Source organism: Mauremys mutica, chromosome 1 (genome assembly GCF_020497125.1).
Source record: "Mauremys mutica isolate MM-2020 ecotype Southern chromosome 1, ASM2049712v1, whole genome shotgun sequence".
Classification (NCBI taxonomy): domain Eukaryota; kingdom Metazoa; phylum Chordata; order Testudines; family Geoemydidae; genus Mauremys; species Mauremys mutica.
Genome location: NC_059072.1, coordinates 176,415,126 through 176,431,652, shown reverse-complemented (window position 1 = coordinate 176,431,652; position 16,527 = coordinate 176,415,126). Strand labels below are relative to the sequence as shown.

The 16,527-nt window shown below is 44.1% G+C and overlaps 1 protein-coding gene across 1 annotated transcript in view; it reads left to right on the top strand.

Moving 5' to 3' along the window:
* Window positions 1-15,787, top strand: part of GABRR3 (gamma-aminobutyric acid type A receptor subunit rho3) — a 49,522-nt gene extending 33,735 nt beyond the window's left edge. The window contains exons 6-9 of the mRNA XM_044981109.1: window positions 1,319-1,459; window positions 8,131-8,283; window positions 14,460-14,656; window positions 15,485-15,787. Coding sequence (XP_044837044.1) covers window positions 1,319-1,459; window positions 8,131-8,283; window positions 14,460-14,656; window positions 15,485-15,787 — 794 coding nt within the window. The remainder of the gene's footprint in view (window positions 1-1,318; window positions 1,460-8,130; window positions 8,284-14,459; window positions 14,657-15,484) is intronic.
* Window positions 15,788-16,527: the final 740 nt, after the last annotated feature.

Sequence of the window (16,527 nt, the reverse complement as noted above, 5' to 3'; positions counted from 1 at the left end):
AAGTCTAAACACATTCTTTTAACTCTAATATCTGTTTTAACAATACTAACTGGTTCCTGGCTCTGAATTTGTCAGTGTTTAGCAAGGACCAGGGGTCTTGGCAGAAGCTGGCACCTGGTCTGCCAGCATTGCATCTACTCATGCTGAAATCAATGGCAAACCTCCCATTGATTTCAGTGGGTGTAGGAGCAGGCCCTTAGAGTTCAATCCACCAGCTGCGAAACATGTTGAATTACCTTAACTTCAGTGGGAGTTCTGTACATGGAGTGGTTATGGGATCAATCCTGTAGGCAGCAATTAGCAGAGGTTTTCCCCCATCCCAAGTGTGAGCTCACTGTGTGCATCTAGTACATTTCCATAGCCAAGATTCAAATCCAAACCAGTGTTGGGAGAATTGCTGCAAAGGTTTTACTATAGATAAGCCTCAAAAGTTCGAATAATCACCAAAATGTATCTGAACTCCTTTAGTGATCACAAGAAAGCCTCTCTCGTGAGACTTGAGCTTGCTCCTGGTTCCAGCTAGGTTGGAAATGCCCTGGCCCAAATCCTGAAGTCCTTGCTCAGTCAAAAATCTTATTGACTTTGAAGGGAATTTTACCTGAGTAAGGACCAAGTCAAAATTGAGTAACGACTTCAGAATTTGGCCTCTTGTGACATTGTGAAACTTCTGCTTTATGGACTAGGCTGAAAAAAGAGAGCAAAAATGCACAAAAACAAGAGAATGTAGGAATCAACTGACTGAATTTTTTCAAGACGTAAAAAAAAAATTGTTTGTTTTGCCACTGTCAAATAGTTTATATTTTACAGGGGCAATTTTTATCTCACCTGGCCTTATTTGCCCACCCCTAACCAAGGACTATAGAAGCTGTGGAGCTGGGTGGAGAAAGGCAATTCCATTTTGCAGAGAATTTCAATATTGAACAATATGGTTTCATTCTGATTTGGACTGAAAAGCAAAAATTTCAAAATTCTCTGCGACAGGGAAAGGAGTCCCAGGTCTGGGGCAGTTTGCTGGCTGGGCTGCCCCAGAGTTGAAGATCCTGGAAGCTGTAGGGTCCCAGTGCTGCTGAGGACCCTGGCAGGTGAGCTGGAGGGAAAGGCAGGATTCCAGCGTGACTCTGGCTGGGTTCCATCAGAACTTTGTCAAAATTGAATAATCCCTGTGAAACATTTAGATATCGATGAATTGGCAAATTCCGACACAAGAATGTTTCGTTAAAATTTTTCCAACCAGCTTGAGTTAAGGTGCTGTCCCCGATGAAACAAGTGGAAGCCTCAGCCTAGCAGAGTTGGTAATTTAGCTTTTATTTTCTCTTAGATGCTTATAATGAAGATGATCTGATGCTGTACTGGAAACATGGGAATGAGTCGCTGACCACGGATGAGCAGATCTCCCTTTCCCAGTTTTTCATTGAAGAGTTCAGTGCTTCTAGTGGACTAGCTTTCTACAGCAGTACTGGTATAGTATGCTTGTTGGCATTAGAAGATAAACACCTAGCTCAACCATACAGCATATACTTTTACATTTTATTTTACTATTAATAGATAATTGTTGCTGGTTGGATCACAGAAACCCCCTTGGGAGCTGCCAACTGATGTGCCAAGACTACCTCTGCTCCTGTTTTCCCTGCCAGCTTGGGACTCCAGCACCCTGTGTTGCTGAGCCAGATACTCCCGTCTGCTCCAGCACAGACCCAGGGTCTGAATTACCTGCCCCTAAGCTGCAGGTTTACCTGAAAACAGCTCACAGAAGTGTGCTTGTCTTTACAACTCAGATGCCCAACTCCTAATGGGGTCTAAACCCAAATAAATTCGTTTTACCCTGTATAAAGCTTATGCAGGGTAAACTCATAAATTGTTCTCCCTCTATAACACTGATCGAGAGATATGCACGGCTGTTTGCTCCCCCAGGTATTAACACATACTCTGAGTTAATTAATAAGTAAAAAGTGATTTTATTAAATACAGAAAATAGGATTTAAGTGATTCCAAGTAGTAACAGACAGAGCAAAGTAAGTCACCAAACAAAATAAAATAAAACATGCAAATCTATGTCTAATCAAACTGAATACAGATAATCTCACCCTCAGAGATGTTTCAGTAGGTTTTTTTCTCAGACGGGACACCTTCCAGGCCTGGGCACAATTCTTTCCCCTGGTACAGCTCTTGTCCCACCTTAGGTGGTAGCTAGGGGATTCTTCATGATGGCTCCCTCCTCTCTTTGTTCTCTTCCACCCCTTTATATATCTTTTGGATAAGGTGGGAATCCTTTTGTCCCTCTGTGAGTTCCCACCCCCTCCTTCTCAATGGAAAGACACCAGGTTAAAGATGGGTTCCAGTTCAGGTGACATGATCACATGTCACTGCAAGACTTCATTACCCACTTGCCAGCACACACTTATACAGGAGGACTTACAGGTGAAACACAGCCATTTGCAGACAATGGTCCTAGTTAATGGGAGTCATCAAGATTCCAAACCACCATTAATGGCCCACACTTTACATAATTACAATAGGCCCTCAGAGTTATATTTCTAGTTTCAGATACAAGAGTGGTACATTTATACAAATAGGATGATCCCACTCAGTCGATTATAAACTTTGTAATGATACCTTTTACAAGAGACCTTTTGCATGAAGCATATCTCAGTTACATTATAGTCACTTATTATTACATTTTTATAAAACCATATAGACTGCACAACATCACAATAATGATGAGCATTATCATTTCCACTAAGAAAACCTAGAATTATAAACTGACTGATCTCTTTGCTCACAATGGCTCTGTCTTCACTCTGGCTCCCAGTTTTTTTGAATTACACTACATATGAAACACGTGGTCTGTAGAACACAGAGGTGCCATATAGTATCTATACTGGTCTCTAAATAAGACCCTGTAGAAAGGGGGCATGTAGAGCAGTAGCAGTGTTGCCAGCTCTTGCGCTATTTGGTCCTTTTTTTAAGGCTCCTGGAGCCAGGTGATCACAGGAGGATCTCAGCACCCCCCCCCTTTTTTTTAAAGTAAGTTTCTAGCCCTCTTGGTTGCAGAGAAAAAGCTTGAAAATATGAACCCAGAAGGCTCAAAACCTAGAAGGCAAATAAAAAGAACCCCAAATCTATTCTTTTTCCAAAATCTTATGGGCCTGACTCATGAATTTTGAATGCTAGCTGTGAAATGTTGTGAAAACAATCCAGTAATCATGATGCCTCCACAGCACAGCTGACCTTAAGGAACGGGTATGCAGAGCACTAACAATGATTCTAAGTCAGCATTAATTGCTCACTAAATTTTTCGTGTTTATACAAAAAGTTTCAGAGGAAAATCCCTCCTCTACGTCATAAAAATATTTATGGAGACCCCAGTGCAAACTTGTTTCAATATAAATATCTGCCCCAAAATATGAGTCTTAATTTCCTCCTGTGGTTCTGGCACTATTCATAACCTGAAAAGAGTTCAGGACCTTTTGAGAGTATTATGGTCATGAATTCATCCACAGCTGTTTTTTTTATCTTCTATATATTGTGCATGTGATCCTAAATACTGAAAAACTTCTGTACCTAAATACAGTCACAGTATTTTTTAAAACTGGCAAAAATAATATGCATGCTGCATGTGCTATAGTATCTACTGTGAATCAATTCATTTCAGTGAGTATGTTCCGCCTCAATTATCAAAGCTTATTAATGGAGTAGAGGTAAAGCTTAATAAAAGGCTTTAAGACATGCAGGAAAGCAATTTATTTATAGGAGAGCTTCTTTTCAATCTTTAGATAAAATTCATTTAAAACTGCAATGTTTGCACTTTAATATCTGCTATTAAATTCAGCAATATTTGTAATTAGTATTGAGGTTGTGATGCCATCTAGCTAAACTTGGAAAAATTCATAGTTTGCATGGACACTTCATCCTTAGCTTTGGCTCTTGTGAAAAAGTGACATAAAACAGTGTAAGCTAAAGGCAGGATTCCAGACTTAAAGAGCATCTTTAACCTGAAAAGTGTCCATGTGAATGTCAGTGTGGAGCTCCATATTTGTTGCACCTCACTGATATCCATGTCATTGTGCTCATTTTACTAGGAGAAAGATTGAGGGTTTCTTCCATTACTGCTGGCACCCCACAGTGAAGCTGGGCTCTGAAAGTCAAGCTGGGTCATTTTTCACCTTCACCTTATTTCACCTTCATCATTTAATAAAAGTTCTGCAGGACCAATGAGGCCCTCAGTGGCACATGTGCAACTTCATTGCCTTTAGATCAGGCCATCAGTGATACCTGTGCAAACTCCTGGTCTGCAGTGAGTTTGCAAAGGTGTAACTGATTGGAACTTAATAAACACATGTGTTTATGAAGTGCTGGCTCTGCAGGGTAAAATAATTAAAAGCAGGAAAGGTGTATTTTTGTCACTGAAATCAATGAGATATGACTGAATACACACAAGGAGCAAATCTGTTGAGTTAAATGTGGCCTTTTTCATGTAGTCACTTGTCAGACTATAACTGCACTTTAGCTTTGATTTGCCTGGAATTTATTATAGGATGCTGTCTTTTTTTCTTCCTTTCCTTTCCTTTCCTTTCCTTTCCTTTCCTTTCCTTTCCTTTCTCATGGAAGATGGTTATTAAATGCAGAACAGCTCCTCTTAAGCTAATAACATTACTGAGCAAGTGCAGAGGGACACCAATGGTGGTGTGACTCTGACAGGAGCACTCCTGGCAGAAGGGGCCAGAGGACTGCTGAACAGAGACAGAAGCTGTTCCTATAGAGTATATATACATTGCAGCAGGGTGCGAGCCTCTCAGCTTGGGTAGACAGATTTGCATTAGCAGGGCTCAAGCTATCGTGATAAAACTAGCTATGCGGCAGTTGCGGCTCATGCTGCCACTCAGGCTCTTAAGCCTAGTGGGTCAGGTGGGATTGAGAATTTGAACTGCAGCGTCCACACTGCTATTTTTTAGTGCACTAGCTTCAGCCCTGCTATTGTGAGTCTGTCTTCCCATGCTGGGAGGCTGGATCCCGGCTCCAGTGTAGACATACCCCTGGACATCTCCTGCCTACACAGATCTGGGTTGTCCTTCCCTGTAGATCCCCGTTATCCACCGGTTTGGAAGTCCTCATCCCTTCTTCACTTCACCATCCTTTAAATTCTCCCCATTTCGGGAACATTTTGCAAGGAACTCCATGAAATAAAGCTCTTAGAATTCTCCTGCCTCTCTTTCCCCTCCCCAGGGGTTCTGCAAAGGAGGAGCCAGTTTAGACCATAGTTCTGAGGAAATTATTCTTTTTTAAATAAAAATTCTATCCCAGGCTAAAACCATGTAGGCTCTGTTTAATTTTAGATTGGATTGTTATCATCAGGTGATAAATTCCTAAAAAAGCTCTTTAAACTGGAACGAGTGTTCTACTACAATCTAATTCATGCCTATATTCTCACTGCAAAGGCAGGTTCTGGCTTTCCAACCATTTCTGTCTTCTTTTAACCTCACTCTGTACTCTAAATTCACTGTTGTTCCTAGTGTTGTTGTAGCCTGGTTGGTCCCAGGATACTAGAGAGACAAAGTGGGTGCAATAACATCTTTTATTGGACCAACTTGTGTTGGTGAAAGAGACAAGCTCTCGAGTTTACACAGAGCTCTTCTTCAGGTGTAGGAAAGATACTTGGAGTATCACAGCTAAATACAAGGCGGGACAGATTGTTTAGTATAAGGAGTTAATGTGTTGTAAGAGACTGTTCAAGGTGAAGTGGGAAGTTAACACCACTGCAGTCTTAGAACAAAGGAGAACCTGCTTCAATGTGGGAAAGAAAAAAAAAACCCACACCCCTACTTGTCACCTATCACCCCGCAATGGAACCCATATGGGATGTCTTTAAACAATTACTCATGGGGATCCCATCCTGAAAAAAATCTTTCCTGAACCCCCACTTCTGGCCTTTAAACAACCCCCCAACCTCCTTAAGCTCATCATCAGAACCAAGCTCCCCACTGACCAGGACCCACCAACTCAAAGCAGCACCGTGCACCAGACCCTCCAATAACAAAAGATGCAAAACCTGCAGACATATCGCCCCTGCTAAGGTGACCAGTACCCACCCACAACACACCGTTCAAGATCCATGGTGCTACCCACGCCTATCACAACATGTGGTGTACCTCATCCAGTGCACTAAATGTCCCCATAACAGCTATGTGGGTGAAATGAGACAATCGGTATGCTCTTGAATGAGCTCTCACAGAAAAATGATAGAAGACAAAAACGCCATGTCACCTGTGGGCAAATGCTTTTCACAAAACAATCACTCCATATCTGACCTATCAGTCCTCGTCCTCAAAGGAAATCTGCACAACACCTTTAAAAGATGACCCTGGGAGCTAACCTTCAGAACTTTGTTAGACACTAAAAATCACAGACTTAATAAAGACACTGGATTTATGGCTCATTGCAACAATCTATAACCCACTAACCCTCCTTTGTTTATGACTAAACAGAAGATGGTGCAATAAAAAAGATATTACTTCACCCACCATGTGTCTCTAAACTCTGGACCGTCCAGTGCTGCAGAATGTCACCCTGGTAATTCAGTGGGTGGCACTCTTCTCAGTGGTGTAGCCAGGTGGAATGAACAGGGGGAGCGATCACAAAAAAGGCGCCACCTGCTGCGGCGCTTTTACTCACCAGGTGGTGCTTTTGCTGACGGGGCGGGGCTCCTGGTCTTCGGCGGCACTTTGGTGGCAGGTCCTTCACTCGCTCCGCAGGTCTTTGGCGGCATTTCATTGATGGGTCCTTCAGTGCCACCGAACACACCCGGAGCAAGTGAAGGACCCGCCGCCAAACACCTGGAGCACCGCCCCATCAGTAAAAGCGCCGCTGGGTGAGTAAAAATTAAAAAGGCGCCAAGAAATTGAAAAGGCCCCACTTGTGCTCAGTGGGAGAGCGGCCGCTGCCTCGCTCCCCCCCCCAGCTACGTTCAGGGCTGCCCGGGGGGGGGCAAAGGGGGCAATTTGCCCCGGGCCCCGGGCTCCGCAGGGGCCCCCAAGAGAACAGCGGAGGCTCCTGCCTCCGCCCCTCTCCTGGAGCCTCAGCGCTTGATGTCTCCGGCGGAGCCCCTGAGCCCCGCCCCGCTCAGAGCCGCGTGGGGAGGGGGCGGGGCTGGGAGCTCCACCCCCTCCGCTCGGCGTGGAGCTCCCAGCCCCGCCCCCTCACCACGCGGCTCTGAGCGGGATGGAGCTCAGGCCCCGCCGGCCGCACACTGCGGCTGTTCCGGCGAGGCGCTGAGACTCTGGGCGAGGAGGGAGCCGGGGGTAAGAGGCTGGGGCCGGGGCCGGGGGGAAGCGGGACCCGCCGCCGAAGCGCAGCCCGGGGTCTTCGGCGGTGGGGGGCCCTTCCGTTCCGGGACCCGCCGCCGAAGTGCCCCGAAGACCCGCGGCGGGGATCCCCCCGCTGCACTTCAGCGGCGGGTCCCGCTTCGGCGGTAATTCGGCGGCGGGGGGCCCCCGCCGCGGGTCTTCGGGGCACTTCGGCGGTGGGTCCCGGAACGGAAGGGCCTCCCGCCGCCGAAGACCCCGGGCCCCCGGAATCCTCTGGGTGGCCCTGGCTACGTTACTGACTCTTCTCTCTGAAATCAGTTCTAAACCAGCATCCACGCCTGGTGCTAGAAAAGGAACCAAACTGTTGTAACATAAAACAGCTCTGAGCATTTGCAGCAATAAAAAGACCCTATGACACTTTTCATGGGAGCAGGGATGTCAGTCTCACTGTCCTGGCAAATTCCATTTTTGATACATGTATTCTGCCTGCCTGTATTCTCCCAGAAGTTTCAGTTTAAATTTTTTTCATTTTCTGTCCTCAACTGTAAAGTAGTATTTTTCTGCACCTTTAAACAGCTGTACTGTTTCACTCCAGACATAGCTCCATTTTAGTGGTGGGTGGATAACAGTTTGTAAAGCACTTTGAGATGAGTCATGATATAAAATGAAGGCTTGCTTTATTTATTTATGTATTTATTTATTTATTATTCCTTAGAATACTAATGTAATGTAAGGGCAAGCAAAGTGGAAAGCAGAGGTTGGTCAGAAGAGTGCTTATATTTATGAAAACATTGATCTCTTTTTTTCTCTGCGCTCTTTCTTTCAACAGGTTGGTACAACCGCCTTTTTATAAACTTCGCCCTAAGAAGGCATATTTTCTTTTTTGTGCTACAATCCTATTTCCCAGCTATGCTGATGGTGATGCTGTCCTGGGTTTCATTTTGGATTGACAGAAGAGCTGTTCCTGCCAGGGTATCACTGGGTAAACCTTTTTGCAATCTAGTCTTGGAGAGGGATAGGATGGAGAGGGAAGAGAGCTTTAGGTAGTTTAACTGGGTTCTGATTGCAGTATATATGTGGCCACGTATCAGATGTGTGCCTGAGTGACAGCATCATTGTCATCCTCACATATCCATCCCTTTATACATCCTCTGCCCTTGGAAAGGGGGAATTTTGCACTCCACAAATCAGTTTTATTGTACTACAAAACATGTGATGGGGCACTAGAGAGAGAGGCATTTGGGCTTGGCTACACTTACAAATTTGCAGCGCTGCAGCAGGGTGTGAAAACACACCCTCTCCAGCGCTGCAAATTGCGGCGCTGCAAAGCGCCAGTGTGGTCAAAGCCCTAGCGCTAGGAGCGCGGCTCCCAGCGCTGTCCGTTATTCCCCACAGGGAGGTGGAGTACGGACAGCGCTGGGAGAGCTCTCTCCCAGCGCTGGCGCTTTGACTACACTTAGCGCTTCAAAGTGCTGCCGCGGCAGCGCTACCGCAGCAGCGCTTTGAAGTGCTAAGTGTAGCCACAGTGTGTTGTGGTTCCCCTCATGGAATTTCATTTAAATGCAGCTGTCACAAAGAATCAGATTGCTCCTCTGTGGACGAAGCAGGCAGTCTGGCCTCCCAAATCCTGAAAATTTTGGCGGGAGGGGAGAATATTTAGGAGGCACGGGGCTATCCATGTGGAGGATTTGTGACTCTGCACTAGCTCAGGGGCCCATTGACCTCCCCCCCCCCTTTTAGCTGCCTAGAAGTGTGCCTGCAATGCGGCTGTCCTGCCAGGACTTATCCCTCTGACAGATACCTGTGGAAAGCCATTCGCCTCCTCACCCCACAAGGTGATGTTCTGTAATGCAAAAGGAGGAGGGAGTTCTGAGGAAAAGTTAATATGGACTTGGAGTGGAGGAGAGGAAAATATGCATGCCAGCCTGGCCCGAACCCACCTCCAACACTTGTATGAATCCTCAAACCCATGCAGGATTCTCAGTGGGTTCCTGGGCAGCTGGCAGTGCCCCAGAGGCCGCTGACATCATACTCCCCCTATAGGAGATGTAGATCTGTCCAAACAGGAGTCCCTGTGTGTGGACTCTAGGAAAGGGATGATTTCCCTCCACACACAAAGTGAGCAGTTTCTCAGCGATATTGTAAGTGCTATAGAATAGTGCTGTGAGGCAGTTTAATATTTTGATTCTATCATTTAGAGTTGGGTTATGTTGCATTTCTAAATGTTATGTTGTATTAAAATGCATGGGGTAAAATTTAAAAAAGTGCCTACGTTACTTATGAACCTAAGTCTCATTGTAAAAAGTTGACATAGGTATTTAGGGCTTGATTTTCAAAGGTATCTAGGCATCTAAAGATTCAGATAGGTACCTAATCTATTTTGGTGGTTTTGAAAATCCCCCTAGGTGCCTAACTCCCTCCTTGAAATCAATGGGTGTCTAAGGAAGTTAGGTGTCTAACCTGCTTAAGACCAGATTTTCAAAGGTATTTAGGTGCCTAACAATGCAGGTAGTCACATCGGAGCCTTGGTGCCTAAGTCACTTTTGAAAATAGCACCTAGGCTCTTGTGTCACTTAAGTGCTTTTGAAAATTTTGCGTTTGGTGCCTTAACACTTTGCTCAGTAAAGGCCTGACCTATGCACCCTTCTGGATTCAACACTCACAGGATTGGGTGTATAAGAAACTAACTTGTCACTTTTTATAACATGATCATTTTCTCCAGCGATTGATCACTTGAGATCATTTCAAACCTCTGTCTTTGATGGGAGATTAACACTAATGGCCTTGGAATTAATCCAGTTTTTTCCCCCAAGATTAACATCTCTTTGAGAATCTGGTGGAGACATATTGCTCTATCAAATGTATCCGTAATGCTTCCGAGTCCCATTGCTATAGGTTTAACAATTAATGGTGGCATTCCCATTATTCATTCGTACTATCAGAGCATCTTTGATCTCAGAAGCTGATTGTTTTGTCATACTTCTCAGACAAGGGAAAACCTTGAGAGCTCTAGTGTAAAATAACAACATCAACTGGAGTTAGATCTGCTAAAGAAAATGTTTTTCTGTCGCCATATTGATCCGTGAGGAAAAAGGAGACCTGTAAAGTATGTCATTCTTTTTTATTGAAACAATCAATAATTTATAATATATAAGAAGATAAGATATAAATTATTTGTTGGTCTAAGAAAAGTTGTTAGGAGATATCCTGTCTACTGCTATAAATGAAACTCCGGTTTCTCTTTATTTATGGGGAAACTGTCATGCATTATTTTATAAAGTAAAAATTCTTGAGTCGCAAAAGGTGATCTAAAAAAGTTAATAAGACTGTGCTCTACTGAAGTTAGCAAGTTACCACTTTTCTTTCTTTAAATTATATGTGAATTCCTATAGATTCTGAGAAGAATAGCTAAGATAATTTCCAGTCAGGTTTAACAGCAATGGTTTGGAAACTTGATTGTTTTATAAAGCTGTAGTCCTATATATGTAATGCACATTGGTTTCCCTAATGTGTATACATTTTTAATACATAGGTTTCCTCTTACATGGTACATTTCGAACTCCAGTGTTCAACTGAGTAATTTGCAGATGAGAGAGGGGAAGATAAAGTCATTGTAGATTTCAGTAGAGTTAAACCAGCATTTTAACTGGAGTAGGATAATGGTGAATTAGGCCTTGTGCATTGAATCATAGGGTTGGAAGGGACCTCAGGAGGTCATCTAGTCCAACCCCCTGTTCAAAGAAGGCCCAATCTCCAGCCAGATTTTTGCCCTAGATCCCTAAATGGCTCCCTCAAGGATTGAACTCACAACCCTGGGTTTAGCAAGCCAATGCTCAAACCACTAAGCTGGTAGAAACATTTCTGGCAAAATGATATTTAGATGGGAACATTTGGCAAAACGCCCATAAAATATGTTCCACATCCTCATCTGTCATGAATCTGATCAGAATTGTTTCTGATTAGCTTTTGATGAAAAATAGCTAATTTTTGCTAATTATTGATTGTATTGGGAGTTGTAGGCACTCAGCACCCAGCAGTATGAGGGCATTACAATGGATAAAAATAAATACTTTTTTACACACATAATCACCCTTTGGAGCCCACTGCTACAGAACATTATTGAGGCAAAATAGCTAAGCAAATTCAGCATAATATGAGATAATTATATGAATAAAGGGCCAGGGCATCTGTTCATCTACCAAGTATGGATAGTAATCCACAGGTATAGAATCATAGAATATCAGGGTTGGAAGGGACTTCAGGAGGTCATCTAGTCCAACCCCCTGCTCAAAGCAGGACCAATCCCCAACGAAATCATCCCAACCAGGGCTTTGTCAAGCCTGACCTTAAAAACCTTTAAGGAAGGAGATTCTACCACCTCCCTAGGTAACCCATTCCAGTGCTTCACCACCCTCCTAGTGAAAAAGTTTTTCCTAATATCCAACCTAAACCTCCCCCACTGCAACTTGAGACCATTACTCCTTGTTCTGTCATCTGGTACTACTGAAAACAGTCTAGATCCACCCTCATTGGAACCCTCTTTAAGGTAGTTGAAAGCAGCTATCAAATCCCCCTCATTTTTCTCTTCTGCAGACTAAATAATCTCAGTTCCCTCAGCCTCTCCTCATAAGTCATGTGCTCCAGCCCCCGAATCATTCTTGTTGCCCTCCGCTGGATTCTTTCCAATTTTTCCACATCCTTCTTGTAGTGTGGGGCCCAAAACTGGACACAGTACTCCAGATGAGGCCTCACCAATGCTGAATAGAGGGGAATGATCACATCTCTCCATCTGCTGGCAATGCCCCTACTTATACAGCCCAAAATGCCATTAGCCTTGACAACAAGGCACACTGTTGGCTCATGTGCAGCTTCTTGTCCACTGTAAACCCTAGGTCCTTTTCTGCAGAACTGCTGCCTAGCCACTTGGTCCCTAGTCTGTAACAATGCATGGGATTCTTCCATCCTAAGTGCAGGACTCTGCACTTGTCCTTGTTGAACCTCATCAGATTTCTTTTGGCCCAATCCTCTAATTTGTCTAGGTCCCTCTGTATCCTATCCCTACTCTCCAGCGTATCTACCACTCCTCCTAGTTTAGTGTCATCTGCAAATTTGCTGAGGGGTGCAGTCCATGCCATCCTTCAGATCATTAATGAAGATATAGAACAAAACCGGCCCCAGGACTGACCCTTGGGGCACTCTGCTTGAGACGGGCTGCCAACTAGACATGGAGCCATTGATCACTACCCATTGAGCCCGACTATTTAGCCAGCTTTCCATCCACCTTATAGTCCATTCATCCAGCCCATACTTCTTTTACTTGCTGGCAAGAATACTGTGGGAGACTGTATCTTGGCTACATCCCATCCCCAGCCAGCCTCTCCCACCACTGGGGCTGCAATAGTTGGCTTCTAATCCTCTAGTTGAGAAGGGATTGCAAGTGGCTTGAACCAGCGAAGGTTGACTTTCTGACACCAGTGGCCTTGTGCCCTGAGTTATGCCTGTGTAAACCAGCTGATTTTGTCCCACTGTTATGGCAATAATTAAAAATTTCAAAGACGGTTCAGTTGTTTTGTGTTTAAAGCATCTACAGTTCATAGATTCATAGCATTTAAGCCCAGAAGGGACCATTTAATGATCATTTAGTCTGATTTCCTGCATAACACAGGCCATAGAATTTCACAATAGCATGAAGCATATAACCTCTGTTTTGAGCTAAAGCAAATCTTTTATAAATATATCCAGTCTTGATTTACCTAGTTAGGATAAAAAAAGTCTTTGCCCTTCAGACCATATCCTCATCAGCAACAGAGGTCAGGAAGAAATAACCCACCCTCCCCGCCAACCCATTGTGGGCTATTGCATAGTGGCATGTGTTAGACTTCCCTCTGAAGCATCTGGCTCTGAGCAGTATTGGAAAGAGGATATCAGTCTGTGAAGGTCAGTTGGTCTGTTCTGATATGGCAATTCCTATGTAGTCAGTCCCCATCCCTTTTAAGTCATTTCCATTGTGGCCAGTACACTACCCAAAATAAAGAGAGGCGGCACTCAGTATTTAACAGCTGGAGAATCACTTCACCACTTAGGGTTGCAGAGATGTAGCTTAGATCACAAGGTCCTGTTAAAATAAAGAGAGGCGGCACTCAGTATTTAACAGCTGGAGAATCACTTCACCACTTAGGGTTGCAGAGATGTAGCTTAGATCACAAGGTCCTGTTGTGTTATTTTTTCCTTTGAGTCAATGTGTGACAATGATGTGCCATCATGACACTTCACACTGTACTGATGTTACATGACATAATGTCATTGTACAACACAATGAATCTCTTGGGTCTCTTCTCAGTTGCTAGAATTGAGTGGGGGGATCCCTCCTCCCACCTGCTTGTCAAGGAGCTGCCATAGTAATCTAAAAAATACCTTCCTAATTTCTAAAGTGAATTATTGGGGAAATTGTTTGGGCTTGATTGTGGTTTTTTTAAGGCACTGGCTGTGCTTAGGGAGTGAGTGAGAAAGAGAATAGGAAAGCGTATTGCTCCCGTAGTAGCTCCCAGAGGCATAATGCCTGAGGTAGACACAACAGGCCTGATATTCCCCTCACTTACGCTAGTTTTACACTGATGTAATTCCACTGATTTCAGTTGATTTAGTCTTGATGAACGCTGGTGTCAATGAGAAATGAATTAGGCCCAGCACACACAGCGGTGGCATCTTCTGCAACTTTTAACAGGATCCATTGGGGACACTGTCCCTGGCACCAGCCTAGGTGTGCTGACCACAGCCCTGTCTTCACTCCAGTTCTTACTCATTTTCTAGTGCTGCTGTTGGTACTTCGGTTTCCTGGACCTCACATGGAATCACAAGGACCATCCTCTCTGTTTACACTCGTGCAGAGCTAGGACTAGGCACATTGTAGCCCTTTATGTGATCATCAGATTTCCCATAGAATGAACACAGAGGTGACCTAATGAATCTGGTGGTGTATTTGGTAGGCCCTTTAAAATGGCCCTTCATGGTACACTCCACATTTCATAGTCTGTACAAAGAGTTGAAAGGGGGATCAACTGGTTGCACCCACAAACCTTTGCTGATCAAGCAATTGGTGGCCAGTTAAATAACAACAATTGGATCTTGTTTTGTGTTAATCGCTTCTTTCTTTGGCAGGTATAACTACTGTTCTGACCATGTCAACCATAATTACAGGAGTAAGTGCCTCAATGCCTCAGGTGTCTTACATAAAAGCTGTGGATGTATACTTATGGATCAGTTTTCTTTTTGTCTTCCTGTCCGTCATCGAATACGCAGCTGTGAATTATCTCACCACAGCAGAAGAGAGAAAACAACTCAAAAAAAGAGGGAAGGTACAAACGTGTGTGTGTTGTTGTCGTCAGACAGCCTCACAGAAGCCACAAAGTAATCCAAATACAGCAACATGCCATTGCATTCTGTGACGTGTGTGCTGTGACTGTGTTTGTCTCTGCTCAGTGACTAATTGATTATCCATTCTTTCCTCCTCTTGGCTGATGGGAGGGAAGGTACGTTCCCTCTCCTGGATCCTGAGTAGGTCTACTCTCCCTGATTCTTCTGGTGGGAGAAGATAAGGGGACTCCATACCTTAATTTCTCTCCTGGGGAGGTGGGAGTGAGAGTCTGTCCATACTTTCTCTGCCCCTTCTGGTCACTGAGAGGGAAGGTCTCCATCAACTCTTTCTCCTCATTCCTGGTAGTTGAGGGCCCCATCTTTCTTTATTCTGGGATCCTGAGTGGGATGGGATCTCCCCACATCCTGATGGCCAACGGGGTCTCCCTACTCCTGCTTCCTGAAGAGGAAGGGCCATTTCTCCTTTCTCCCTTCCCCCAATTTCTTTTAGTTATTTTTTATTGGTGAGAGAGGTCACATAGCGTGCTCATATAGCGCCAATTAATTCACTGTTTTATTCAAGAGAACTTTCATAGAAAATGTTATGAGGTGTTCTCCTAGCTGTAGTTAATATGGCCCTGCTGATACTAAGCAATTCCCACAGGTAGGTATTCACTTGCTCATGTTATGAGGTAGCCACATTTTTTTTCCATCTAGCACATCCATTAACAGACAGAGCCTCCATGTGGATGATTATTCAGTGGATAAAGCTTCATTATTTAGCACTCCAATGGCTGCTGCTTACTCACACAATAATTCTCTGTTGCCAGGTTTCAGGAATGTATAACATTGATGCAGTACAAGCAATGGCCTTTGATGGCTGCTATCATGACAATGAGGCTGACATTGATATGACCACCTTTGCGGTCCACTCTGAAGAGAGCTCAGCCCGGGGACGGGCAGCCAGCATCCCAAACCTGGATGCAACCCGCATAAAAAGGAAGAGATCCTTGAAAGGAAATGTGGGCAGGATTATTTTGCAGAACAATCACGTCATTGACACGTATTCCAGGATTATATTTCCCACTGTGTATATTGTATTCAACTTTTTTTACTGGGGTTTGTATGTCTGAAAGGAAAACACTATCATCTATGCACTATTTTGCATGTAAGGATAGCAGAATTATGTTTTTAAAAAAAATCAACAGAAATAGAAGAAATGTTTAAAAGTTTCTGAAATTGATTCAGACATCGGTCAAGAGGATGTTGATTTGGTGACAGAAAAATTATGAATTAAAACCCCAAATAATTCTGGCTTCTTCATGCTTTGTAACTTCTGAATGTAAGAAGATTTTTTAATTGGCCCACTGAGTGCTTCACTGTGGTAGCCTTACCCAGGCTACTTCCACAGTTACATAGGAATTTGCATATCAAGGGACCTTGCACCACACTGCTAAATAGTTGTCAGCACCAGTAAAAGGGGACTAAAATGTATTACCCAGTCTAGCATGCTGTAACCATTCCTCCCTATGCAGCCTCTCTGTTCATTCCCCATTTGTGACACAGGTAAGTATGATGCAGTCAACATGAGAATTCTTCTCCAAATGTCTCCTCTCTCTCTTAGCTTCCTGCATTCCTGTTGTGCTGGCCAGTTTGCTATATACCTCAGTAGCCTTTGCGCTTGGATGGCAACTTGGCGGAAGGGGATGATGGATGAGCGGTGAATAGGGAACCGGCCCCAGGCAGGAAGTGAGCTGGATGGAGTTACATCATTAAGACCTCACACAACCTAAGGCTCTGTCTAACGTCCATGCAGCCACTCATGTTTTGGAGTGACCTTAGATCATTATTCCTTGAAATGTTGACAATATTT